At 35.6% G+C, this 27,834-nt stretch overlaps 2 protein-coding genes across 3 annotated transcripts in view; one reads left to right on the top strand and one right to left on the bottom strand.

The window, feature by feature from the left end:
• LOC106998050 (thiosulfate sulfurtransferase like domain containing 3) overlaps window positions 1–27,834 on the top strand; it is a 57,176-nt gene that overhangs the window by 21,520 nt on the left and 7,822 nt on the right. The gene's annotated exons all lie outside the window — the stretch shown is intronic.
• On the bottom strand, window positions 88–26,277 carry CCNC (cyclin C). Of its 2 annotated transcripts, XM_015136980.3 has the most exons (13): window positions 26,113–26,277; window positions 20,468–20,574; window positions 19,237–19,321; window positions 18,998–19,067; window positions 16,130–16,181; window positions 9,551–9,606; window positions 8,716–8,751; window positions 7,939–8,030; window positions 7,238–7,305; window positions 4,137–4,216; window positions 2,828–2,946; window positions 1,883–1,977; window positions 88–1,315 (listed from the first exon to the last, which is right to left on the bottom strand). In XM_015136980.3, the coding sequence occupies exons 1-12, from the start codon at window positions 26,142–26,144 to the stop codon at window positions 1,926–1,928; spliced, it is 849 nt and encodes a 282-aa protein (XP_014992466.1). In that variant the 5' UTR covers window positions 26,145–26,277; the 3' UTR covers window positions 88–1,315; window positions 1,883–1,925. The 2 variants fall into 2 exon arrangements, with proteins under 2 accessions (XP_014992466.1, XP_014992465.1); XM_015136979.3 differs by lacking the exon at window positions 1,883–1,977.

The following is a 27,834-nucleotide window of genomic DNA, read 5'->3' as shown; positions in this document are numbered from 1 at the left end:
AAAAGGCTTTAACACTTAACTAAAGGAAGAATTCTCAAAAAACAACATCAGGCAAATTCAAAAAGATAAATTCAAGACACTAGTCGATACAGCTGGAGAAGTTACTTTTATTCTTGCAGTTTTATACTAGGAAGTCAACATTTAATTTAATAAGCCATCATCCACAATTGATTAAAAATGTTTAATCCTTAAATTGTACATCAATATCCTATGACTCCAAATTTTATTTCTTACTCTCCTTCAAGTCTGAAGAAAATGATTAATTTGCTAAGTTCCACAGACAGTACAGTCCCACTGACATAACATTTAGTATGATGTCCTACTCTCGTATTAGAATTAAGGATAGCCAGTATCAAACTGGCCTGAAACCTGATTGTGTTCCTGGTTCAGAATACCTGTAGTAAATTTGTAAATCCACACCAAGACACAACATTAAACTAGGGTGTGTATATCTTATAAAAAACTTTTCACAGTAAAAATCAACGTTAAAATTTTACCAAATTCCAACATTATGGGTTTTGAATCCAATTAAGCTTTCAAAATGCCTGATTAGCTGTGAATTAATTATAAATAACTTCATGTAGTTTGCCCAGCATTTCAAAATGGTTATGGACTATAACGTTTAAAATGTCAAAGTATGCTATACATATTGCACTTTTCTGCTAGGCTGGGCTAGTATCTTCCATGGCAAGATCCTCAAACTATTGAGTAAAATATACTTTTAAATCAATATAGGTACTTGATTAATTTCCCTGAAATTATCAACATCATTACCAAAATCTTCCAGGATTTTGTAAGATTTGATTCCTTAAATACAGTTTTAAAGTTAAACTTATGGAGGGAAAAAAACCCTCATATATTGACTGTAAATTTTACGTCCTTTTTTGGTCCCTCAACGACCAAAGAGAATTTTAAACAAATTATGCTTCATGTTTCCTGGCTTAATAAAAAGCTACAATTTTTATTATCCAAATTAAGAAATATTATACTAATCAAAAGCTATTAATTTTGAAATGTCTATGTATGTCTGTCTGTAGGTCCCCTTAGAACCTTTCCAAACATTTATAATCAAGAGATTTTAATCAATTATGTACTAGAATCATATTAAAGAAAAACTTATTTTGCAAAAATAAAATCACTTTCCAATATGCTTGACAGAAACAAGCTATTCATTTTCATTTGTGTTCCACTGAAGACATTACTGAAATCTGTCCAATGGTTTATTTCCAAGTGGTCCACTACGGAATTCTTCGGAATGTTTTAAGATTGGCTGTAGCTAGAGTTCTGACTTCCATTTGGACCCTGCTCTCCTTCACTGTTCAAATGGGGAAGAAAAAGATTTTATACCAATTAAAAGATCCATTTTTACACCCTGATAAGCCTACTGACTTTTAAATTCATTATTCTGTGGCACAACTATACAAAATAAAGACATTCCTCATTATAAGACATGTGAAAAATTAAAATCCAGAAGACTAACATTTGGTTTTATGTTTTTATTCTTATATAACTTTGTGCCCTCACACATAACAAACATTCTGGAAGTTAGTGTCCATATATACTCAAAAACTTTAAACTATGGTATGGGATTTCATTGTTATTACAGGTATCACTCAACATAGAGATTACAGCTTCTTCTAAACAAATTTCCTATAAAATTAAGTCTTACATATAAAATCCTATTCCTACTATTTATGAAAAACAAGAAGTGTTCTTCAAAAAAAAAAAAACAAAAAAAACTGTTGTCCAAAGGCACAATAAAATCATACATAAATATAGCAAACCTTTATAAGTCAGCAAGAAATATGGTAATTTCCTGGAAAATGCTGAATACTTAAAATAAAAATGCTGAATACTTAAAAATAACTAAAACTGAAAATACCAGTAACTTTGGCAATAGGATTATTGCCTTATCTTGTCCACCATCATCTTGCAGCTTCAGGCCCTGCCACTAGTGGAGAATCACTCAGGGAATTTCTGCAAAAAATGCATCCAAAGGTAGCTGTTTGAATGACTGCCTTAAACAGCTCCTTGAATAAAGTATTAACTTTTTCCAAATTGTAACATTAACTTATCAGTAGCAATCCATAAATCTATCTTGTTATATAACAATCATTTTTCTAAAGAAACAATTAAAATGGATGGCATTTCTTTATTTCCCTTCTGACTTTTTCTCCCTGCCCCACATGAACTGATACACAGTGAGGGCGGAGAACCACTGAACTAAATGAATAGATCTTACTTAAAACACACACACACACACACACACACACACACCCAATAACAACAGCAAAAACCCTCTTAGCACAGGTGATTCATTATTAGCAAAAATATATTCTTATGTGCTGTGGATCTTAGGGTCACTTTAAAACCAAAATTCTTTATCTTTACAATATCAGATAATTCACTGTAAGTTTTGAAAATTGCTACTGAAATTTATAAAACAGGACAATAGCTGGCAGTGGAAAAAAAAAAAAAGATGGCACAGAGTCAAACTGACATGAAACTACTATAGTTCTGAATTCTGCCCTGAATTTCAGATGAACTTGCCTAATTCTGTCAGCTTTAAATTTATGGTATATGACCATATGTTGAGAGATACCTGTAATATACCTTCACTGCATTAGGAAAAGTTACTAATCAGATTAGCGATTTTTTTAAAATGAGACATTTTCAATCAAATCACAAATTTAAAAAATTAAATTAACATGGATCATGAAGTTTTAGAAGAAATGTTTTAAAAACTACAAAACAACATAATCTAAGAAAAATATGGTAAGTATGATATATAATTAAATGACATCAATAATTAAAGTCTACAAAGTACCTGTTTGGAGGTGGTTTTGGTTTCGGCATCTTACTAAGAATGGTTGCCATCTCTTTTCTCTCATCGAAATTCTTCCACTGCTCATATAGTTTTAAAATAACCCTGATTATTTCCAAAATCTAGAAGAAAATATTTGAGAAGTTCTCAGTGGCAAAAACAAGCAACATTTATTATATAAAGAGTGCGCATCACTTACTACACAACCCTCAGAAAAGAGTAGTCTCTGTCCTTAAATCCTGATAAATTTGAAAGCAGTATTTTTCACCACAATGCTGTTTAGGATTTTCCTTCTAGCCTCTCATTTTTCAGCATGTGTGCATTGTCCATTCTTATCTATCTCTGCAGTTGATTTCCTTCCATCTGATGATATCTTTTAAACGGAAACATACTAAGAATAAAGGTTCTAATCATGAGGGAATATACCATTATAAAGCACACTCCTCTAGTATAAATTATTTTAAACAACTTAATGGGGGGGTAGTGCACAAAAGATGTTTTGATTCTCTGTTAACTACACATACATCAAGGTGTTCAAAAACTGGCAGCTACAAATTTGAAATAACTAGTTTCCAAATTAGCCGTTTTTTCCCACCTGAGTAGAACCTAACCTTAGGATTAATTTTAATGCATCTAACACTTGAGCACAAAAGCTAGAAACACAGCAAAAGCCACTTTGCCAGGAGATAGGTTATGTTACAGAAGTTCACAGTAGTATTCAGTGGTTACCAGGGAGCTTTTAAAATAATCCTGGGAATTAGAGGCTACTTTGCAACCAATCAAACCAAAAGTTTACCATTCTGTTTAATCCTAAACTGAAAAGAGATACATAGCTTAAATAATCAGTATTAAGTCTTCCTACCAAACTTTTTTTTTTTTTTTTTTTTTTTTTTTAAGACGGAGTCTTGCTCTGTTGCCCAGGCTCACATGCAGTGGCATGATCTAAGCTTACTGCAACCTCCGCCTCCCAGGTTCAAGCAATTCTGTCTTAGCCTCCCGAGTAGCTGGGAGTACAGTTGCATGCCACCACACCCGGCTAATTTTTGTATTTTTAGTAGAAATGCGGTTTCACCATATTGGTCAGGCTAGTCTTGAACTCCTGACCTCAGGTGATCCGCCCACCTAGGCCTCCCAAAGTGCTGGGATTACAGGCATGAACCACCACACCCCGCCCATGTTTCTTAATATTTTGTAACCAATAATCTTCTTAGCCTGGTGGACATCATAAGATTTTAGGCTCATGATAAGTACATACGACATTAATTTTTAAACATTCAAGTTTACATACAACTAAGGGAATTTTACAGAATACCTTTTCCATATCCACAGAAAGCTCAGCAAACCATTGCCTGGCATCTTTCTGCTGTACAACACAGGCTACATGTAGGCAAGCTGAAATGAAAATGAAAGACAACTATCCATGTTTAACTGCAAACACAGAATATGACCTAACAAAGATTTTTCACTAAAAAATTTCCTGTGTATTTTCCAACACTCTTTAAAAAAAATTAAACAGCTACATATGAGAGTTACCATTGACCACCTCAACAATGTAATCCGAGACAGAAAAAATTACTAATTACATCAAGTTCTTGACATCTGGTCCTCGCTGCGTGCTAGTCACGGTGCAGTTGCCTTGAGAGTCAGGCAAGTTAAAGAGAAAAAACATTCAGTGAGGAGAATGGAAAAGGGAAGTTATCTCTGAGTAGTGTACAAAGCAGCAGTTAAACTGCACCCAGAAGTCAGTGCGAAAAAACAAACAAAAATGTCAATTAATACACTAGGTTTTAACAATGTTGACTATATTTCCACATTTCAGTTAAAAGCAGTGTTGCCTCGTCTTTTTTCTTCCTTTTCATTATTAGCATATGATCAAGTTATGTGAAAGCTGGGCACATCCTTACAGAATTCAGTGTTGTAATCAAATAAAAGTTAGAAAAAAAATGTAATATACTGTATACAAAATTAGTTATATATGTTATATACAATATAAACAAAAGAGAACAATCTACATCACAACTTTGCCTAAAACAATTTCTACTGAGCAGCCTGGATATCCTGAACTGACCCCAGCTTAAGTTATACTCCTTGGTCTGGTTATCCATATGTCTTTGCTAAGGATGACATTCTAGGCAAATAGCAACTCAAATGTGAACTGACACACTGGTTGCCCTAAGTCAAGCAAAGCTATGAGTAGGGCTTAAGTCAAGAAGGGGTTAAAAAACTAAAGGACTGAAATGATAAAAACAGGAAATTAAAATACAGTGGACAATGCTATTAACATGGGCATGCATAGAGTACACTGGAGATCGAGAAAGGATCCTAAACCCAGACTGAGGTGATGCCGAAAGGGTGGGGGAGGGTCACTGGGAGATATCTAAGCCAAGTCTTAACAAAAAAAAAAAAAAAGAGTGGGAGAAGAGAATAGTATGTATATCAATTGGGAGATGAATTCGGCTGGCTCCAGGTTTCTCAATCTTGGCACTACTGACATCTTAGGTTGAACAATTCTCTGATACTGTCTTGAATACTACAAGATGCTTGGCAGCATCCCTGGCTTCTACGCACTAGATGCCAGTAGCACCCTACCCTAGTTATGACAACTAAAACCAAACATTGCCAAATGTCCCCTCAGGGCAAAATTATCCCCAGGTGAAACCACTAGCTTCACTCAACAGTTTGGAGGATAGACAGGCTCTCTGAGGGTGGGAGTGCTGTAGGCTAATAAGCCAGTTAGGAGACTGCTGTGGTAACATGGATAGAAATGAGATGACTATGAGATTACAGAAGGAACAATTGAGATGAAGGCACAAAATGTATTGGTAAACAACTACATGTGGGTATTGAGGGAGATGAAAGGGCCTAACTGCTGGGTTTCCAACTAAGGTATATAACTCGTGCTATTCACCAAGCTGGCAAAGACATTAAAAGGAGGAACATATTTTGGGGCAAAGTGATGAGCTCAATCCTCATCATGAGGCTGAGGTGCTGCTGGGATGCCAAGTGGAGCTATGTAAAAGGAAGATGGATATAAAGAACTGAAAAGTGGCAAGATCTTGGCTAAATAAAGAAATTTAAATGTTTCAGCACATAAGTGATAGTAGAAGCCATGAATCTCATGGAAAGTACCCAAGAAGAAAACTGCAGGGATGGCAAAGATGTGACACATGTTGTTATCCCTTCCTTCCTACCTATAGAGATCCCAGTATTCGTACCCGCTGAACCCAGACACCACTTCAAAAATCCTTTCAAATCCAGTCCTTTCAGGGAGCTGCCAGTAATAGAGGAGTGTAAGTATAACCTATTTGTCAGCCCTGATGTAAGAAGGCCAAGAAACATCAACATTTAAGGAATAATTAACAACTGAACAAAGACAAACCAATGGAAAATAAGAGGGGAAAATCAAGAGGATGGAGTTATAAAAATCAATAGAAGGGGCTGGGCACGGTGGCTCATGCCTGTAATCCCAGCATTTTGAGAGGCCAAGGAGGGTGGATCACCTGAGGTCAGGAATTCAAGACCAGCCTGGCCAACATGGTGAAACCTCATCTCTACTAAAAATACAAAAATTAGCCAGGTATGATGGTGCATACCTATAATCCTCCTGTAGCTACTCAGGAGGCTGAAGCAGAAGAATCGCTTGAATCCAGGAGGCAGAGGTTGCAGTGAGCTGAGATCACACCACTGCACTCCAGCCTGGGAGACAGCGAGACTCCATCTCAAAAAAAAAAAAAATCAACAGAAGGAAAAGGAACAAAATTAACAAGTGCCCAATATATAACAGGCATTATTTGGTGCTGTACAAGCTATCTCATTTAATTCTTCAAATGGCTCAGTGGAATTACTAGTATTCTCTCCATTTTACAATTAAGGAAACAAACACGGAAAGGTCAGATAATTTTCCCACAATTGTAAAGGAAGTAAAGTTTAAGCCTAGGACTATCTGACTCCACCCATTACAGCACTGCTTTCCACAGACAGTAGAATGAATGTATCTAACTTCTTCCTCCAGCCAAGCATTATGGACCACAGATGCTCCTTTACACAACCTCTGAGTACTTGTTTGGGCTCAAGATATGAAAGGCCCAATTATTTTACATGCTACAACTAATATTAGCTGGCTTAATTCTGAACTTTTCCCTCTAAATAAACAAATATGTTCTATTCAGACACTGATTAAAACTATTTTGAATGGTTTAAAAAAAAAAACTTACCAAAAAAAGGGGGTGGGGGAATAATAATCCTGATTTGTGACAGTTGCAGTTCATATTATTGAAAGTTCACATGCAAGGATTAGTCTATTACTTCATGGAACATAAAAACACAAAGTACAACAGGGTGAAATTTAGTTTAGGATGACCTAAATAGGTTTATAACTAATTTAACTAATAAAGGCACACCATGCTTACATACCTAAAGCTATCATGAAAGGAGGATACAGTAGGCAAAGATCCGTTCTGTAGGTATCATTCACTATCCTCCTATAGAAATGTAAATCATATTATTACTGAAAGCAGAACTACCTCATCTGGTTGTACATTTCCTCCAGAGAGGGCCAGATTTCTCATCTTTGCACACATTTATTTCCTTTTATATTACTGAAGCACAGCTATAAAAGTGAAAACATCAAGGCAAAAGGATGGATACATGAATGTGATAACAAATAAGCACGTATCAATGAATAAAATTACAGCTAAATATATTTTAAATTTCAAAATCTCATAACAAATTATAAACACATTTTTCTAATTTTTGAAAAATCAAATTAGAAAAACAGAAATTATACAGTAAATTTATATGTATGTTGCATACTACCAAAAAGTATTCTGATTACTTTAAAGATAGCTTCAGTCTTAATTTTTATGTTAACAGTCTGTGTTTTGTATAAAATTAAATTTTAATAGGTATATTTATGGAACAGATAATTTAGGATTGTTTTCATTTTGGCATTTACACCACTATAGTTATTAAAATTCAACAAGTGGTATTTTGCTCAACATAAAATATCTTGGGGCAATAGTTTAATGACTTTAAAAATACTGGACTTCATATTTAATTGTCAACCTTCCTATCTAATAACACGTTACACTATTAATAACTTCTGTTCTAATTACCATGCAAGGGGAAGCAACATGTCTTCTTGGCCCATGTCCTGCACATACTGGAGCAAAGGTCTATAAGGATGATACACTATCAAGCAACAATCCTAGAAACAGTTTAAAAAATGTGTATGTATAAAAAACAGATTTATTACAACACAAAAATGTTATCATTACCCAACTGATTTGTAATTGTGTATTTCAAAGTGAATTTCACTAACTCATGCTTGCTTCCCTTTTATTCTCTTAAGCAAGCAGTATGACAGCCCTAAACTCTACTATAATAGTGAAGGCAGTGCTCTCTCTGGAATATACCTTGATAAATCGGTTGGCAGTCAGTCAGCATCCATTCATTCCCTTAGAGACTCAAAGTGTCACATCTGCAACACACTGAAACCTCTTATTAGCCTATAAATCCATAATTCCCAACTGGAGGAGCAGAATTCTGCCAAAGACATAATCTATCTTTAAATAACACTGCACGCACACACAAATTGTGCACATAATTTACGGTGGTTTAATGTCCTGACTTGTCTGTTTGTAATCCTTTCATTATAGTTACTTACTATAGAACAGAAAAATTTTCTCATCCCTAAGTAGGATATACAAATTATTTTACAGGCATCAGAGAGACTCTAGATGCTAATATAAATAGGCTACCATGATTTCACCATCACATATCAGGTGGATGGTTTTAAAATGTACCTCCCTAAAATAATTTCTTTAAATAATTTCCAACTTCATTAAATTTTAAAAATGTTTTAATCTATTAATCACAGAAGATTTACTTACCATTAGTTCTAAAAGATAGAATTCACATTCTAATATCTGTTGAAAACAAAGATTATCAATGAAATGTTAATATGAAACCAAATTAGATAAGTCCATCCACTTAATCTAACATAAATTACAGACATTATAGTAATTATTAAAAATGTTTACTAAAAAGTTTTTAAAATCCAGACAATAAACATAGTTTATATTAAAATAAATATCTGCAATAAAAAATTACTATATTATACATGCAATTATGATTATAAAGATTTTAATCCTTGTAAGGAAAAGCCAACTTCTCACAATCATTCTTATTACTCACTTTTATTTAAAATATCCTGTAAAACCATCAGATTTTCCAGTATACTTTCTAATACAATTATTTCTACTTAATTAAAAAAATGTAACTTAAAGAGAATAAACAAATCCCTTGCAAGGTGGAAAAAGGACATACCTATTAAAATGTCAATAAAAACTCACCTTATATTTCATATTGTTCCATTAGTTTTTAATCCCAGCTGAATAGTAGTATCACCTGGGAGCTTTTACACAGTACCAATGTTGGGAGCCCCAAGCCTGAAAATTCTGATTTTGTTGTTCTGGAAAGGATCCAACATCAGTATTATTTACAAGTTCCCAAGGTGATTTAATGAGCAGCCAGGGTTGATAATCACTACTATGAAGTATTTTTTTAAATGGTAAAAGTTATTTAGCTTTAATTTAGAATAATGTCTGTATTTATGTAATATTTGAAACTGCCATTTCTAGGAAACTACTAAATTTAGTCTAATATAGTATAGAGCTAATTTATATATAGCTTTGATAAGTGTTCTATTTTATACCATATACTTACATGATTCATCCTATAAGGAAATTCCTTTGGAAAGGCATATGAAAATCTAGTTTTTACTGCAGAAAAAAAACAAAAAACAATTTAAACTGAGAAAATGGGAAATGAATTAACTCAAAATTCCTTTAACAGAGCAGAATATTAGAGGGTAGAACAAAATTATTTTCAGTAGGAATTCTTGGCAATACTTAGGGACGCAGATTTTTATTTATTTTCAGGGAAGGGGAAAGACTAGGTGGCAGGACACCCTACACAGCTTCAATTTTATATTTACTACCTTGAGAAAGGGTTCTGATGTTTAAAAAAGAAAAAGATCAGGAAAAAAAAAAAAATCACTGGCTTTTATATTTCTAAAACCTTTTTAGCTATAGAATGGTATTCTTCTGTTTTCCAGTGATTGCGCTTAGAAGGAACACGGGGGTTACATATGTGTTTACAATATATATAGTTGGTAAAACATATACATATAAAATATTGGGAGGATAGTATACCAAAAAAATGTTAACAGTGGTTATCTGTGAGATTTAAGAACTTTTTACCAATCTGCACTTTCTAAACTTTTTACAATGACCAGGTATTTATCAAAATATATATTTTAATAAAAGCATTAATATATGTGCAAAGGTAACACATAAAGTTACTCAAAGTAGTAGTAGTAACACATAAAGTAGTACTCTATTATCTATTACTTTATTGGTTAGTCACTAAAGTACAAATGAAAAAACAATGTTAACCATCAATCCCCCATCTCTTTAAAATGGTGTGAGCATATACATATAAGTACTATTTGAGAAATTGTATTCAAGCCATTATGACACATTTAATTCAACCAAGTATTTACTGACAGGTCCTAAAAAATGTTTGGTGTCAGCTTCCATTTGCACAAAGCCCAAGTGATCTCACTGAAATTAAAAGAAATTCCATTTCTAGCCAGGCACGGTGGCTCATGCCTGTAATCCCAGCACTTTGGGAGGCCAAGGCAGGTGGATCACCTAAGGTCAGGAGTTCCAGACCAGCCTGGCCAACATGGTGAAACCCCATCTCTACTAAAAATACAAAAATTAGTCAAGTGTAGTGGCATGCGCCTGTAGTCCCGGCTACTCGGGAGGCCGAGGCAGGAGAATCCCTTGAACCTGGGAGGTGGAGGGTACAGTGAGCTGAGAACACACCACTGCACTTCAGCCTGGGTGACAGAGTGAGACTCCATCTCAAAAAAAAAGAAAAGAAATTCCATTCCCTCTATGCAGTATATTTTCAAAAAGATTTGTTTTGCAAATTAAGTGCCCTACAGCTAATTTAGATGCGTAATATCTGCCAGGATTTGAAACCTAGAAAAATTTAAACTTGACATTAGTAAATTTATAATCTTTCCTTTCTTCTCTCCTTTATTTAAATTAAGACGTACCTATTAAGGTTTCTGAGTTTTACAAATCCTTGTGATGTAAAGTATACCAGGAAAACAGGTTCTTATATAATGGTAGACAATCAACAAAGTAAAATTACCTCTGTATATAAAACAAATCTACATCCCCATCCCCTGGACCTGGACACTAACACCTCTATTGAGAATATATTTACCTGATACTGTCACAACATATCTGTTACTCCACGCTAAAACTGCTCTGCATTTTTTTCTATCTTTTAATCCTTTTCTTTCAACTTGGAGAAAAATGCCTCCCTCCTCTCTATTGTTTGTCTTACCACTTATACATTTGTTATCATCTATTCAATTGATAACTCCTACTATTTTTTTTCATCTTTAACCATTCCTCCTTCAGTAAATCTTCCATCACATACTGATATGCTCAAACTTCCCTTGAAAAAAGCAAAACAAACTCTACCTCATTATATTCCTCTGCCTTTTATTTTTGTGGACTCAAAAACTGAGATCATGCACAGTTCTCTTATACCCACCGTTATAGACTTGCCAGCCTCCGGAACTGTGAGAAATAAATGTCTGTTGTGAAAGCCACCCAGTCTATGGTACTTTCTCATATTAGCCCAAGTGGACTAAGACATACCTTCACCCAGCTTCCCCTACTACTAACATCTTACGTTAGTATGGTGCATTTGATACAATTACTGACCCAATATTGAAATGTTATTATTAACTAAACTCTGTACTTTGTTCAGATCTCCTTAGTTTGTACCAATGTCCTTTTTCTATCCTAGGGTCTCATCTAGGATACCACATTACATTTATTTGTCACGTTTCCTCAGGATGTTTGGCTGTGACTGTTTTCTAGCCTTTCCTTGTTTTTGATGACTTTGACAGTTTTTAGGAGTACCAGTCAAGTATTTTGTCGAATGCTCCTCTACTGGAATTTGTCTGATGTTTTTCTCATTAGACTAGAGAACATGGGTTTTTGACAGGAAGACCACAGAGATAAAGTACCATCTTCATCATATCACATCAAGGATACATGGTATTAATGTGATTTATCACTGTTGCTATTGACCTTGATCGCCTGGCTAAGGCAGTATTTGTCAGGTTTCCCCACTGTAAAGTTACTTTTCTCCTCCCTTTCCATATGTACACATGTATAGCCAACACCTTACGAGTGGGAGTTATGCTCCCTCTACTTGAGGGCAGGGTAGCTACATATATTATTTGGAATTCTTCAGCATGGAAGACATGTCTTTTCTCCTTCATTTATTTATATCAGTATGGACTCATGGATATTTAGTTTATACTTTAAGTTATTACCCAATGCTATTTTTAAAATTTTGATGGTCAAATTATTTCAGTTTTGGTCAGTGCTCTCTTAGTTGGCTCCTATATCCTTCTGACATATCCTCATCAATGTAGGTTTTTGTTTTTCTTGTTTGTTTTGAATACTTCTTTATTACTGGCATTATGAGATGGTCCAGGTCCATCTTGTGTATTTCTTGCCCCAGTCCTAGAATCAGCCATTTCTCCAAGGAGCCCTGGTACCTTTTATTGGAGAATTTTATTAGAAACCAAGACATGGGTACTAGGTGAGCTCACCGCTACTGGGATGTCATTGCTTATAGACTCTTTCAGCTGAGAAAGCCAAGAAATACACACATTAACCCATTTATATACACATATCTATAAGTATTTCTATATGTAACCATCCATATTGTATTAAGGTACAGGAGTTCATGCTGTTTCCAGCCCTTTGTTTATCTGTAAATTCCCACTCCAACAATGAGAAACCCGGCTCTCAAACATTTGCTATTGATTTACGTAATTGTTTAATTCCCATATACATGTATAACATTATCAGAATTGTTAACTTGTACACCTATGGGTAACAACTTTATCAACTAGAGTACAGTGCTTATGTGTAGTTCCTTTTGCCTTTACTCTTACACTCTAATCATTTCCAAAGCTACTTATGTCAACACCTTTCCCCCAATTCCTTTCACTGAGGTCGTTTCATATATTTGTAATATAGTTAGACTATTCCTTTCTCAGCACCTACTCACTTCTTAATTTCTTGCAATCTGGCTTCTACCTCTACCCCCACATTGTTAATAACACTATGCTCTCTCTCAAAGATCTGTTTTCTTCTTTGGTTCACAACTTTTTTTATGCAGCATAAGACATTGTGCAACTCTTTTATTTTTATTTTTATTTTTAGAGACAGAGTCTTACTTCGTTGCCCAGGCTGGAGTGCAGTGGCATAATCATAGCTTACTGCAACCTTGAACTCCTGGGCTCAGGCAACCCTCCCACTTCAGCCTAGTTGAGTAGACAGGACTACAGATGAGTAGCTAGGACCACAGGTGTGTACCACCATGCCCAGTTAGTTTTTCTTTAATTTTTTGCAGAGTTGGAATCTTGCTATGTTGTCCAGGCTGGTCTTGAACTCCTGTTCTAAAGCAATCCTCCTGCTCCAGCCTCCCAAAGTGTTCAGATTATAGGCAGGAACCACCATGCCTGGCCTGTGCAACTCTTAAATGTTATCAAATTCCAAATTTCTACTGCTGGCCTCACATTTTTAAGAGGATGTTCTACTGACATATTTATGGTTAGAATGTCAAAGATTAAATTTAATTCTTTTAAGAACTCACTTATTCTCTTTTTCGGTACCATCTACAGCTCCCCAATCCCCAGGCAAAAAACCTCAAAATACATTTCTGACTCTTCTTAAATCCCTTCCTTTTACAAGTCCTGCTCACTCTATTGCTCAAATCTGGCTCGTTTGTTCTTCTTGTTGGCTGCCAATATTAGTTTAAGCCTTCATTAGTGTTCACTGGGATGATTTCAGCAACTTAAAAATTATTTTTTCCACTTTAAACTTGTTAGGTTTTATTTCTCACAGCACCCTGTGGTAAGTGACAGCACTCAATACAGTTTGCAGTTTCACTGTATTTCAGAAGGTTTTTGTTTTTAAATTGTGTTAAGATACACAAAACTTTTGCAAAACTGAAACTCTGTACCCATTAAACAATCACTCCCTATACCACCCTTCCTCCAGCCCTATCATTCTACTTTCTATCTCTATTAATTTGATTACTCTTAAGTATTCCACATAAGTGTAATCACACAATATGTCTTTTTGTTACTGGCTTATTTAACTTACCATAATGTCTGCAAGGTTCATCCATGTTGTGGGATGTAAATAACTTTAAAATTTGTCTAACTCTACCTGCCCTCTCCTCCAATTCATCTTACATAATTCTGTCAGATTTACCTTCCTAATGTACAATGCCAGCATTACCCGCATGTGTAAAAATAAATAAAACTGGCCAGGCACAGTGGCTCACGCCTGTAATCTCAGCACTTTGGGAGGCCTGAGGTGAGGAGTTTAAGACCAGCCTGGCCAAAATGGTGAAACCCCATCTCTACTAAAAATACAAAAATTAGCCCGGCGTGGTGGCACACACCTGTAATCCCAGCTACTAGGGAAGATAAGGCAGGAGAATCGCTTGAACGTGGGAGGCAGAGGTTGCAGTGAGCCAAGATCGTGCCACTGCACTCCAGACTGAGTGGCTGAGCGAGACTCTGTCTCAAATAACTAACTAACTAACTTTCATTACTGTCAATAGAACAAAGTGCAGATTCCTTCATTTAGCATTGAAGGCCTTCTATTAGCTGATATTAGTCAGGTAAGGATTTTTCCCCACTATTTCCTTACTCAACATACAGTTAATCTAACTCATGAGCTTTCCCTATTTGACTAAACTATTCAATATTCTTAGACTGTCTATCTCCTGCATTCCCCCAGTTCAACTTTCTGCACCAAATTCTACTTAATCCTTTCTGGATTCATGAAGCAACCTTTTCCCACCCAAAACATTCACAGCATTCTCTGTAATTCTCTTATACTATTTATTTCCTTCTGTATTAATATTTTTATGTGTCTGTCTTATTTTTTTTGTCCTTAAATTCCTTGTATTTTATCTTGGTACCAATGCCACTGCACTGGTACAGTGGTTTCCAGTGATAATGATGTTGTTGTCATTGAAGATGATGATGATAGCCCCTAAAGTTTACTGAGTATTGTGGACCAATATATGTCCCCCTCCAAAATTCATACGTTGAAGCCCTAACTCCTAGTACCTCAGAATTTGACTGTATTTGGAGAGAGGGCCTTTAAAGGGATAAGATTAAATGAGAACAGGCTGGACGCAGTGGCTCACACCTGTAATCCCAGCACTTTGGGAGGCTGAGGCTAGTGGATCACGACGTCAGGAGCTTGAGACTAGTCTGGCCAACATGGTGAAACCCGTCTCTACTAAAAAATACAAAAAATGAGCTGGGCATGGTGGCACATGCCTGTAGTCCCAGCTACTCAGGAGGCTGAGGCAGGAGAGTTACTTGAACCCGGGAGGCGGAAGTTGAAGTGAGCCAAGATGGCACCAGTGTACTCCAGCCTGGGCAACAGAGCGAGGCTCTGTCTCAAAAAGAAAAGAAAAAAAAAAGATTAAATGAGGACATAAGAGTGGGGCCTAATTCTGTGAGACTATTGTCCTCACATGAAGAAGATGGCAAACCAGGAGTGTGTGTGCTCCGAGAAAGATCCATGTGAGAATAACCAGACACCTTGATCTTGGATTTCCATGCTCTAAAACTGTGAGAAAATACACTTCTGTTGTTTAAGCCACCTATTCTGTGGCATTTTGTTACAGCAGCCTCAGCAAAGTAACATACTAGGCAAGGCACTGTTCTAAAAGCTTTATAAATATTAACTCATTTGGTCCTCATAACAACCCAACAACACAGGAACGGGTTTGCACATAGATACTAATATCCACCCATAAGAATGACATAATAGTCATTAGAAAACAATATAATAAAACTAGAAAACATAATTTTTTGTTTACTCTTATAAGATAAAAACCCACTGAGTTGATGTTTTTGGATTGATTATTACTATCCATTTTAACATTACAAGTATTATCTTTATAACTTTTTTTAAAAAAACCTTTTTTAGTTCGATTTTTTGCCAAATACACTAGACATAAAGGTATCCTCAGGAAATTTAATAAAGCCAACCAATCTCTCATATGTCTCATAAACTAAAAAAAAAAAAGAAAAAAAAAATTCTGTGTAATCTGGAGCTTTCTTTAGAATTACATCCTTAAAGCAGATATACTTTTTGCACTTACATACAGAAGTAGCAGCAGCAATCAATCTTGTATTTGAAACTACTCCAAATTCCTAAAGAAAGAAAAGCAGGTACATGTTAACCCAATGAATCTAAGGGTATCTGAACTCTATTCAAAACAGGATTTCCTTGCTCCCCTGTTTACATTCTGTTCACCTTCTACCCACTTGAGGCGTGAAGTACTTAAACCCTTAAATGTACAGGTTGATTACTGCTTATCTGACATGCTTAGGATCAGAAATTTTTCTGATTTAGGAATATTTTGCATTACACTGGTTGAGCATCCCTAATCTAAAAATCTGAAATCCAAAATGTTCCAATGAGCATTCCTTTGAATGTCCTGTTGGCGCTCAAAAAGTTTTAAATTTTGGAGCATTTAGGATTTTCAGATTAGGGATAGTCTGCCTGTATTACCTTTCCCCCAAATTGCTACAACTTAAGACAAATTTTAAAATAATTTTGTAATTTAATAACAATAAAAAGTACCAAATTAGAAACCAAATCTTAAGGTCACAGTGTCAGTTTTAGGACTTAAATTAGTTTCCAAGAAGATTATTTACATTCTATACTTAATTGCAAGAATACTAAGTATGTTTCCTATTCAATTCAACCTGTACTAACAGATACTTCATGCCATTTTATGATAAAACAGTCGCATCTGTGAATAAGATAAACCTTAATTAATAGACTTCCAAAGTCAGTTCCCGTTTCCTCTTTCAAATGAATAACCCCCATTGTGAAAATACTAAAACTTACTATGATCCACCTTATATACACTATTTCATCTATTGCCTAAGATTCCTAAAGCCTTCACTTCATTTTAAAATAAAAAAATCAAGAGTTGGTTTCTTATCCAACAAAAGGAGCTAAACTAAAAATCTATTTAAATACCTTCAGCCTACATCCTTATCCTGTGTAGGGGAAATGTATGTGTAGTAACATATTTGTTTTACATTTAAACCTCCAACTATAGTAACTGAAAAGAAAAAGTAAAAGCCTGAAACATGTTCTTAAATGAGATTTCTATAAAATTTCCATAAAACTAGAGAAAATACAGAAAGATTTGGTCACAGAGATAAATAATAATAATAGTAATAATAATAATAATAATAATAATGCTACCACCAAATCTGAAAGACTACATTCTCTTTCTCAGGAATAATTTTTTTTTTTTTTTTTCCAGATGGAATCTTGCTCTGTTGCCCAGGCTGGAGTACAGTGGCACAGTCTTGGCTCACTGCAACCTCCACCTCCTGGGTTCAAGTGATTCTCGTGCTTCAGCCTCCCTAGTAGCTGGGATTACAGGCATCTGCCACCACATCCGGCTAATTTTTGTATTTTTAGTAGAGACGGGGTTTTGTCATGTTGGTTAGGCTGGTCTCAAACTCCTGACCTCAGGTGATCCGCCCGCCTCAGCCTCCCAAAGTGCTGGGATTACAGGTGTGAGCAACTACACCCAGCCTAGGAATAATTCTTTATCCAAAACTCAAAGGGAAAACTTTCATTTGGTAAATCACATCACAGAGTTCTACTCAGTAAATCAAATAACAATATTTAACAAATAAGATAGATTAAAATCCTCAAATTAATCTACAAGATTAAATGTTTATAAAGATTTTTTGTCTTGGTCCGCCATACTGCCTGTGCTTAAGAGACTTAAAATTAAATTATTACCTAGTAATATTTAAATAAAATCAAATATTATGTAGTATTAGAATTATTAGAATCAGAAAACTCAATCCATAAGGACCTTTAATAGACACTTTCTTTTCCATTAAAGAACTTAACAAAAACAAAGCTGATTCTGCCTTCTTAAACTACCACTCACAATTAGAAAACATAAACTTCTAGAAAGCTTGTCTTAATATTATTTCTAACAGAGTCAATTGTCATTATTTAGGTAATAGTTGGGAAAGATGTCATGGATATTCTTAAATCATGGCTAAAACAAAACTAAATCAAAGTAGGTACCAAAAGGAATATAAACTTACTAGGTAAAAATCACATTCAGTATTCAAGAATACAATTCTAAGAATACAACTCTAAGACATTATCCAAAAATAGAAACATAATGCAAAGATTTCACACCACCAAAGACTACATTAATTATTTATGAAAAACAGCCAATATCTGCTATTATTTTCTGGACTTTAGCTAAGCTTTTTCGAAAATACTACAAAAGTAAAAAAAATTGAACAGAAATTCAGTCTCTGCTGCAAGTTCCTATCTATCTTCTCTCCCTCACCTAATTTCTCTACGCTCATAACCTCAACTTTTACTTGTTAGAATCTATATAGCTATAGCTTCCCCTAATCCTTGCCTTCCTTCTGGCTTGGTAGGCAGCCAATCATCAGGATGATGGGAGGGAAGACAGGAGAAGATAAGCATATGGGTGAGAAGCATAAGGGACATTCTCAGGTTATGGTAGGCAAGCTGTGGTACTTACTGAATACTACTCAGTGCCAAACAATAAATGTCTCAAAGGCAGCAGAGGAAAGTAGTTAAGAACACAGGATTGCTAAAGAGACTCCCATGGTTCAAACATGGGCTCTGACACTTACTAGCTGTATAATCTTAAGCAAGTTCTTCATCTCTCTCTGTCTCAGTTTCCTCATTTATAAAATGGGACTACTACTAGTATGCATTCCAGTTTGTTAGGAAGATTAAGTCAGTTGGTACACAGTAAGTGCTATATGTGTCTGTTAAGTGAATATATAAGGATATGTATATATTTCTTTGATTTTGTACAATTTTAGTATTTTGCATACATTACCATTTATTAATTTGACACAGGCAATGTGAAAACTGGGGCAGATTAACCAACATACATTGACTATACTTTGATGAAGAACAGAAAATTGTTTTATACCTCTACTTTGGATGCCAAAAACACACATGTAGGAGCCATTAATACAGGATCTATACTTTTCAGAGAATACCTAAAATATGATAAAACAAAGTTAAATATCATTCATATAGAAAACACACTGGGAAAAAATCAAGATAACTCTATGGCAGACACATGATTCATTTACACTGTGCTAAGGTTCATCAACATTAGATAAGAGTTCAAATAAATAAAATAAAATAAAATAAAAATAATCCTACCTGGCATAGAATCTCTTGAAATATACCGTAGCAGTGGCAATAACTTGTTGTCTTAATTTAAGATGTTCACCTAATGCTTGGATAACTAAAAGGTAAATAATGAAATTTTAAATGTATCTTCTGGTATCATTATAATATTAACATTGAACAGTAACTTCCAATTGATTAAATCATAATTATGTTCATTTTTAACAAAGGGAAAAACCTACACATGCTCTATGTGAGTCACAGTGGTCTAACACTAGGATTTGCAAATGTGTTAAGAAAATATATAGGTATGCATAAACAACAACAAAACAATAACAAAACAGAAATTGCCCCACAGCAAAAAATTATCCATCCATTAAGGAAGTTGAATAAGTATTTCCCCTCTATCTTCTAAATATTTTAAATGCTTTTCATATTAGCTTTAAAATAAATATAAAAAGAAAATATTAGACACCTATGAAACTTGTTAATACTACCACTTTTTTGTTGTTTTGAGACAGAGTCTCATTCTGTCGCCCAGGCTGGAATGCAGTAGTGCGATCTGGGCTCACTACAATCTCCACCTCCCAGGTTCAAGTGATTCTTGTGTACCACGTCCAGCTAATTTTTGTATTTTTAGTAGAGAGGGGATTTCACCATGTTGGCCAGGCTCATCTAACTCCTGGCCTCAAGTGATCCACCCACCTCTGCCTCCCAAAGTGCTAAGATTACCACACTTAGCTTTATACGGCTCACCAAAAAAAAAAAAAAAATTCATAATGAATCCTCAAAAAAAAAAAAAAAAAAAAACCAGAGAGATAAGTTTACAAAATAGTGAACTGAAAGTTAAAAAAATTATGTGACAAACCTACTACATGTCAGAGTAAAGATATATCCCTAATCTTCTTCCCTTCAAAGTTCTAAGAGACATGACCACTACAGGATGCCAATCCAAAGAATCATTTATCCTCAAAGTACTTTGCTTTAGCCAACCGTGAACTGGGTCTAATAATTATTACAAAGCCTTAGGGAGATTAGGTAACACTTCTAAATTGTCTTAAGTGCCTGTAATATGTAAAATTCACACAAAAAACTTTATTTGGATCACTAAAAAGAAACAGAAATGAATACGTTGTAAAAAGAACACCTGTATAAATAAAAATGTTAGGTATGCACTAAAACAGTTTACAAATTACCACACAAAAACATTTTAATTCAGAGGTAACCAACTATACAATCTCAAACAACTTTTTAAAAAGTTTACCATTTGTAAAAAATATTTGTAACTTCCAATATTCTTCCTCTGAGAGAAACTTTAAATCCTTTTGGCGCTCCTTCAACAGATCTTGTTTATCCAAAATCCATTGCAAACTAGAAAAGACATGTTACAGAAAATCAACAAGCAAGGTCAGGGAAAACACTCTAAGATTGAACACATTGTTCATATTCTGAGAAGTACAAAGAGCAAAACATAACCTTAAAGACAATTATTTCTCACATTTCTTGAAATGTGACTAATAATTATCTCACTAATAAATGTAAATATGTCCTGAAAAAAATTCTGCTCTAATCTTTTCCTTCTTCCTCCTTAGTCTGTTACCAGCTTGTATTTCACTGATTCTGACTCTGATATCAAGATATGTCTTACAATCTGTGATGCCTTCGTGTTATAATTGGCAGCATGTTTATTCTTTCTTAGTGATATAAGATAACGGTGGAATTATTTGGCACCAATTGATGGTCGCTTAGATTTGAGGAAGTATATAGTTTTTCAGCTGTTCATGGGTAACTATGGCATTTAATTTCCTTACTTCACAAATCTAATTATATTAAAAACTGCCTCAGAATGTGTTACACTGATAGCCTCCTCCTCTTGCCTAGTCAAGTGTGCTATTTTTAACCAGAGATATGAAATTGACATGACTCAAAGAAAAAACGATCTTGAAGCTGTGTTTGTCATTCAATATGTATTCCAAGTCTTATGTCAATTAACTTGTTGTTCAGCAGTCTTTCATACAGCTTTATGGATGGATCATTATTTAGCCAATCTCTACTGATGCAAATATAGGTTATCATTTTTCACCCATATTTTCTAATACCCTTAAGGGCTTTTTTCCTTCAATTTATGATCCATCTGGAATTTATTTTGGTACAAAGTAGGGATCCAGCTAAAATTTTGTCAAATGCTTATCCAAATGCGCTGAGGTATTTCCTGATTTATAATTCTATCATTATACTTGGATCTTCTTTATAATTTCCTATTTTTTCTTGTTCATATGCTGTGCTATTTTAAAACACAGAAAATTAAGTAATTAATAGCTGGTATAAAAAAATACTGCCTTGCTACTATTTCCTGAATGATATGCTTCTTAATGAATATCTTTGTAATTCTCCTTGCATATTTGATTAATAATATATTTGAAATAACTTCCCAGAAGTAGGATTAGTGTTGCTGGTAATTTATTGATACACATTGTCAGTTTACCCTCCAAAAACATTATACCAATTTCCATTTGTATTAACAGTTCATGAGTGAATTGTACAATATTTAATCCTGGCCGGGCATGGTGGCTCATAATTCCAGCACTCTGGGATTCCAGCACTCTGGGAGGCCGAGGTGGGCCGATCACCTGAGGTCAGGAGTTTGAGACCAGCCTGACCGATATGGTGAAACTCTGTCTCTACTAACATTACAAAAATTAGCTGGACGTGGTGGCGTGTGCCTGTAGTCCCAGCTACTTGGGAGGCTGAGACAGGAGAATTGCTTGAACCCGGGAGGTGGAAGCTACAGTGAGTTGAGATCATACCACTGCACTCCAGCCTGGTGGACAGAGACTCTGTCTCAAAAAAAAAAAAAAAAAAAAAAAAATTAATCCTATGGGTTACTGCCACTTTTAAATATTTTGCAACTTAAAGGCAAAGTAGTACGTCACTGTTTCTTTTCCCTGTAGTTTACTTTTGAGGTTAAACATCTTTCTATGTCTTTATTGGTCATATACAGTTCTTCTTTTGTACAATGTTAATTCTAATATGACCATTTTTCTAATGGTATTACCGATTTTTTTAATGATTAAGAGATTCTTCTCATCTAAAATTTGTACAGTATGAATAATAAATCACTTGTTTGACAAATAAGTGCAAAATTTCTCCCAAGTTTAAATATCTCTCAGTATTTAATTATTTGTAATACAGAAATCTGAATCACTTACTTAAATCTATCTTTTACTTTCATGTTTGTCAGGCATAGCAAGGTCTTTCCTGATTCAAAATGATAAACAATTCACCCATATTTTCTAATACCCTTAAGGGCTTTTTTCCTTCAATTTATGATCCATCTGGAATTTATTTTGGTACAAAGTATAAAGTTGGGATCCAGCTAAATATTTTGTCAAATGCTTATCCAAATGCGCTAAGTTATCTTCTGATTTATAATTCTATCACTATACTTGGATCTTCTTTATAATTTCCTATTTTTTTTCTTGTTCATATGCTGTGCTATTTTAAAACACAGAAAATTAAGTAATGAATATCTGGTATGAAAAATACTTCCTTGCTACTATTCTCCTGAAAATTTCTGACATTTTATCACAATTATTATTCTAAGACCCAAACTTAAGAAGCATTATGTCAAGTCCTAAAAAAGAATATCCATTCAAATTTTGTGATTGCATTACATTTAAAGATCAATATAGGGAGAAATGACATCTTACCAAGAATTCAAACTTTATTAAAATCTGTATGTGCCACTATGGACTTTTAAAGTTTTCTTCCTACAGGTTCTGTATATTTCTTTATATTTTTCCCTCTGTATTTTATATTTTCTGTTGCTAATGTAAATTATACTTCTCTATCCATTTTTAAAAAGCTTTTATTTTTGTATTTTATAACTGGTCACCTTATTAAACCTTTATTATTTCTAATAACTTCTCAATTAACTGAGTTTTCTCATTAATTTTATTTCCACGTATTGATAATTTTGTCATTGTTTTGTCATTCTTTCTATATCTCCTTTGTATCAATTGTATTCACTAGTATACTGGTAAAATCTTAAATAGGCACCCTAATTATCCCAATGTTTTACCACTGCTGATGCTTTGATATGTTTTTCATGTTAAGGAAGCATCCTGTTTCTGTTTTAGTAAGAGCTTTAGTCAAGGATAAATGTTGAATTGCATTAGTTTTTTAATACCTTTACTGCTTCATTGACTATATTTCTATAATAAAATCCACTGTCACGTTTTATACTTTCAATGTAATGTTAGACTGTATTTGGTAATAATTCATTTACAATGTTTGCATCAGTATTCAAAAGTGAGACTGTTTTTAGTGTTCCCTTTACTAGATTTTTCTGTAAGTGTTATCATGGCTTTGTAAAGGAAAGCTTTTCTTCTTTCTGTATGAAATGGAACAATTTCAAAAGGAGATTCTCTTGAAAGATGTATTTACCCATGAAATAAGGCATAGTTCTTGGGTAATACTCTTAACTTGCTTTGGCTTTCAAATTTAAAACCCTGGAGATAACCCAAAAGTACCCTTGGGTTTACTTTTCTCATTCCTAATTTTGTATTTTTGTATCATTCCTTTCTCCCCTGATTTAACTAGCAGTAGTTTCGTCTACTGTTTTTGTTTACTCTAAGAATGATCTTTTATAATTTTTTTCCTTTTAATATATTAGCATCAGCGTTATCTATTTTAAGATCTTCTTCCTGTTTCTTTAGGCTTATTTCATGTTTCCTTCTTAGTATTATTAAATAGAATATTTCTATTATCTCTCAATTATTCAGGATATTGATTTTCTAATACATTCAAGCTTTGGTTACATTCCATATATGGTAATATTATGATGTTATTTTATAGATATTAAGTAACTGTATTTTCAGTTTCCTTTTTCACACAATAAAGTATCCACAGTTAGTTTTGTAGTTTCTATTTTTGTTACTCCTTCATTAATGCATTCAATCAACCCAGCAAATACTTAGTCCCCTTCTAGTTCATTTTGGTCACAGACTGTGTTTTGTTCTACTTCAACTACATTGTGGTTTGCTAATTAATTTCATCCCCACAGAGTCATTTTATGTTTTTAAAAAGATAAATTTCATAAATTTCACAAACATTTTATGAATTTTCCTCAGAGCTGTGTATGCAGGATAAACTAAAAAAATTTATAAATACTGCATTTCATCAAATTTAAGATTACATCTTGGATTCATCATTATTTCATATGCTATGAAAGAAACTGCCATGCTCATTTCAAAGATGTTAAAGTGTGAAAATATGCATCTTAGAAGCATGAAATATAGCATATTTAATGTCAATTGCCCTCTTTCACCAAATTCAGCTAAAACAATGGCCTTTCAAAATCTTTTGTTTGTTTTTCCAGAATTGTCTTGTCTTCCATACTTGTTACCTTTTCCAGATAAGAAACTCTATGACTGCTCAAGGGATCTGAGCAAGGCAAAGTGATCCCTTCTTTTAGGAGTATTTGAATTGGGAGAATAGTTTCAAAGAAGTACACTTAACTTTGTAATAATTTTATATTTGAAAAGTGAAAAAATGTTTTTATAACGCTATGAATAAATGAAAGCATAATGAGAACACCATTGAAAAAAGGTAGGAGCTTTTTTTTAAGTTGAAAAACTGACAAATCACCAGTCAGCTACTTGTCAATTCTCTCGGCTTCTTTCAAAGTTTATCAGAATCTCTCTTCTCCACTACCTAAATTTTTTTTTCAGGAGCTCTAACTCCAATACCTAAACTTTCGATACTTTAATTCTGCCCAAGCAATATTTCAGTGTGTGAAAACAATGCAACATATATATAATACACACACACACATATATATACACACACATACACATATGATCAGTTGCCTGCCTCTTTAACATGTCATCTCCACAGAATCACTTTATAGCAAGAGGAAAACCTGCTTTTCCTTAAATAGGTTACCGAGTTCATTGTTTCTTTTTTCTCCTTGCAAAGGGCTAAAAAATGAACATCAGGAACAGATCCTATTCACAGAATCGAAATTTAAATTACTTACTAATGCTTTCTTAGCATAAAAAATTATACTAAGATACCTTCTTTGTCAAGTTCTGTTCATCTTTCAACTATACAGTGGAAAGCCTACTCAATGTTCAATTAACCCCATCACGCACCTTCCTGCCTGCTTAAACAAATGTATTTAGAGATAAATGTTTTTAATATTATTCTAGCTCTCACATAGTCACTGACAGAAACAAGAACTTATTCATGAAAAAGGTTAAAGAAATAGAGAAACAAAATCACTGGAAAAATACGCCTTTAAAACAAAATATAAGGCACAGGCTAATGAAATGGATAAGTTTACAGGGCACCTGCCCTATACCTTATCAATATAAAACTCCATCTAGACATAAAGTACTGGCAAGAAGAGGTTAGTAGGCAGAAACAAGCCAGACTTTCTCCTCTCCTCAGAATATTAAATCCACTCAAGATATACAGTGAATGACAAAAGACCACGACGCCAATCACCCGAAGAAATCCCAAGCAAAAGCACGCCACAACTGTCCTGAACAGGTAGCCTCACAGTCTTGAGCTGAGTCACACTTCCCGTACCTGTGCCCACTCTATCCGACCCCCTGCGGCCTAGTTAAACTAAAAATCCGAAATTAAACTCTGAAACGTTTCTTCCTGGGAGACTAAACTCTCTCCCACCCCTCCCCCTCACAGATCCTTCCCTCCCCGAAACGGGCTGGGGGCGGGGAGGGGAGTCGCCTCAGAAAAGAGCATCTTGCTTCTGGCCGCTGCCGTCTCCCTTGAGGACCCCGGCACTCGGAACTGAGCCGGGATCCAGGCCCAAGGGAGTCGCAGGCCCCTTCCTCACAGCCCCCCAAAAACCGGCCCCAGGTGAGAAGACGTAAGATCACTTACTAGTGGGAGCTCTGCCAAAAGTTCCCTGCCATGGAACACAGCTTGCCCTGATAAAAAAGCACCAGCCGGCGGAGCGGCCCGCGGAGCGACCATAGACCCAGCCCGTCCGGTAACCGCGCTCCTCGATCAAATCAGCTCGGCTCGACTCCGCTCCGCGGCGGCGACGGCGAAAGGAAGAGGATGGCCCCCTAGTCTCCTTCACGCCGGCCGACAACACTCAACTGTGCAAACCCGTTCCTATCGACAAAAGTTCCGGCCCGCGGTAGCGGAGGGAGCCGGCGGGGAGGTGCTGACCTGTGGGGGCGCTGAGATAGAAGAGAACTAGTGCTCACGAGAGCTCACGGCGGTTGGAAGACTCTCGCGAGAGCGTCTTGCCTGTTCTGGCCGGGGGCCCACGGCGCTCGGTCTCCTGTCCTCAGCACTGGAGTTGCTGAGTAGGGGTCTAACCTGGGCGAAGTGGCTGAGTTCCGGGGTTCTGTTATTACCTCTTCCAGGACTTCAAAAACAGAACAATGGCATTGTAATAAAATAAAAGATTTTGTGACTTATTTTACCTGTGATTGGAAAGAGAAATAAATGAAGATGACTTTGTTCTCACGGATCAAGTTTTTTTTGTTGTTGTTTTTGTTTTTTGTTTTTTTTACCTTGCTCTGTCGTCCAGGCTGGAGTGCAGTGGCGCGATCCCGGCTCACTGCAAGCTCCGCCTCCAGGAGTTCGAGCGATTCTCCTGCCTCAGCCTCCTTCCCGAGTAGCTGGGACTACAGGCACGCACCACCACGCCCGGCTAATTTTTGTATTTTTAGTAGAGATAGGGTTTCACCATGTTGGCCAGGATAGTCTCAAACTCCTGACCTCGTGATCCGCCCGCCTCGACCTCCCAAAGTGCTGGGATTACAGGCGTGAGCTACCGCGCACGGCCTATTTTTTACTTTTGAGACAGAGTCTGGGTCTGTCACCCAGGATGGAGTGCAGTGGCACAATCTTGGCTCACAGCAACCTCTACCTTTCGAGTTCAAGTGATTCTGCTGCCTCAGCCTCCCCGGTAGCTGGGATTACGGGGATTACAGGCGCGTGCCACCACGTCCATCTAATCTTTGTATTTTTAGTGGAGAGGGGATTTCGCCAGGCTGGTCTGGAACTCCTGACCTCAGGTGATCCATTCGTCTCAGCCTCCCAAAATGCTGGAATTAACAGGCGTGTGAGCTACCAGGCCCGGCCTGGATCAAGCGATTTCTTTCTTTTTTTTTTTTCTTTCTTTTTTTTTCTTTTTTCTTTTCTTTTTTTTTTTTTTTGAGACAGACTCTTGCTCTGTCACCCAGGCTGGAGTGCGGTGGCGCTATCTAGGCTTACTGCAACCTCTGCCTCCCAGGTTCAAGAGATTCTCCTGCCTCAGCCTCCCAAGTAGCTGGGACTACAGTCGCGCACCACCACGCCCAGCTAATTTTTGTATTTTTAGTAGAGGCGGGGTTTCACCATGTTGGTCAGGATGGTCTGGATCTCCTGACCTCGTCATCCGCCCACCTCTGCCTCCCAAAGTGCTGGGATTACAGGCGTGGGCAACCGCGCCAGGCCGCGATCTTAATGGAGTTCTTTTGGAGTGATAGAAAAGTGCAAACTTACAGAGCAGCGAAATCACCGGTTTTGTAAAACACCTAAAAACATTCATGCACATATGTATGCACATGTATGTATATGTTTGCACCAAATAGAAACATACTGCAA

This window comes from Macaca mulatta, chromosome 4 (assembly GCF_049350105.2).
Source record: "Macaca mulatta isolate MMU2019108-1 chromosome 4, T2T-MMU8v2.0, whole genome shotgun sequence".
Taxonomy (NCBI): domain Eukaryota; kingdom Metazoa; phylum Chordata; class Mammalia; order Primates; family Cercopithecidae; genus Macaca; species Macaca mulatta.
The sequence above is the reverse complement of the archived record's forward strand: the minus strand, read 5'-3'. Positions and strand labels throughout refer to the sequence as shown.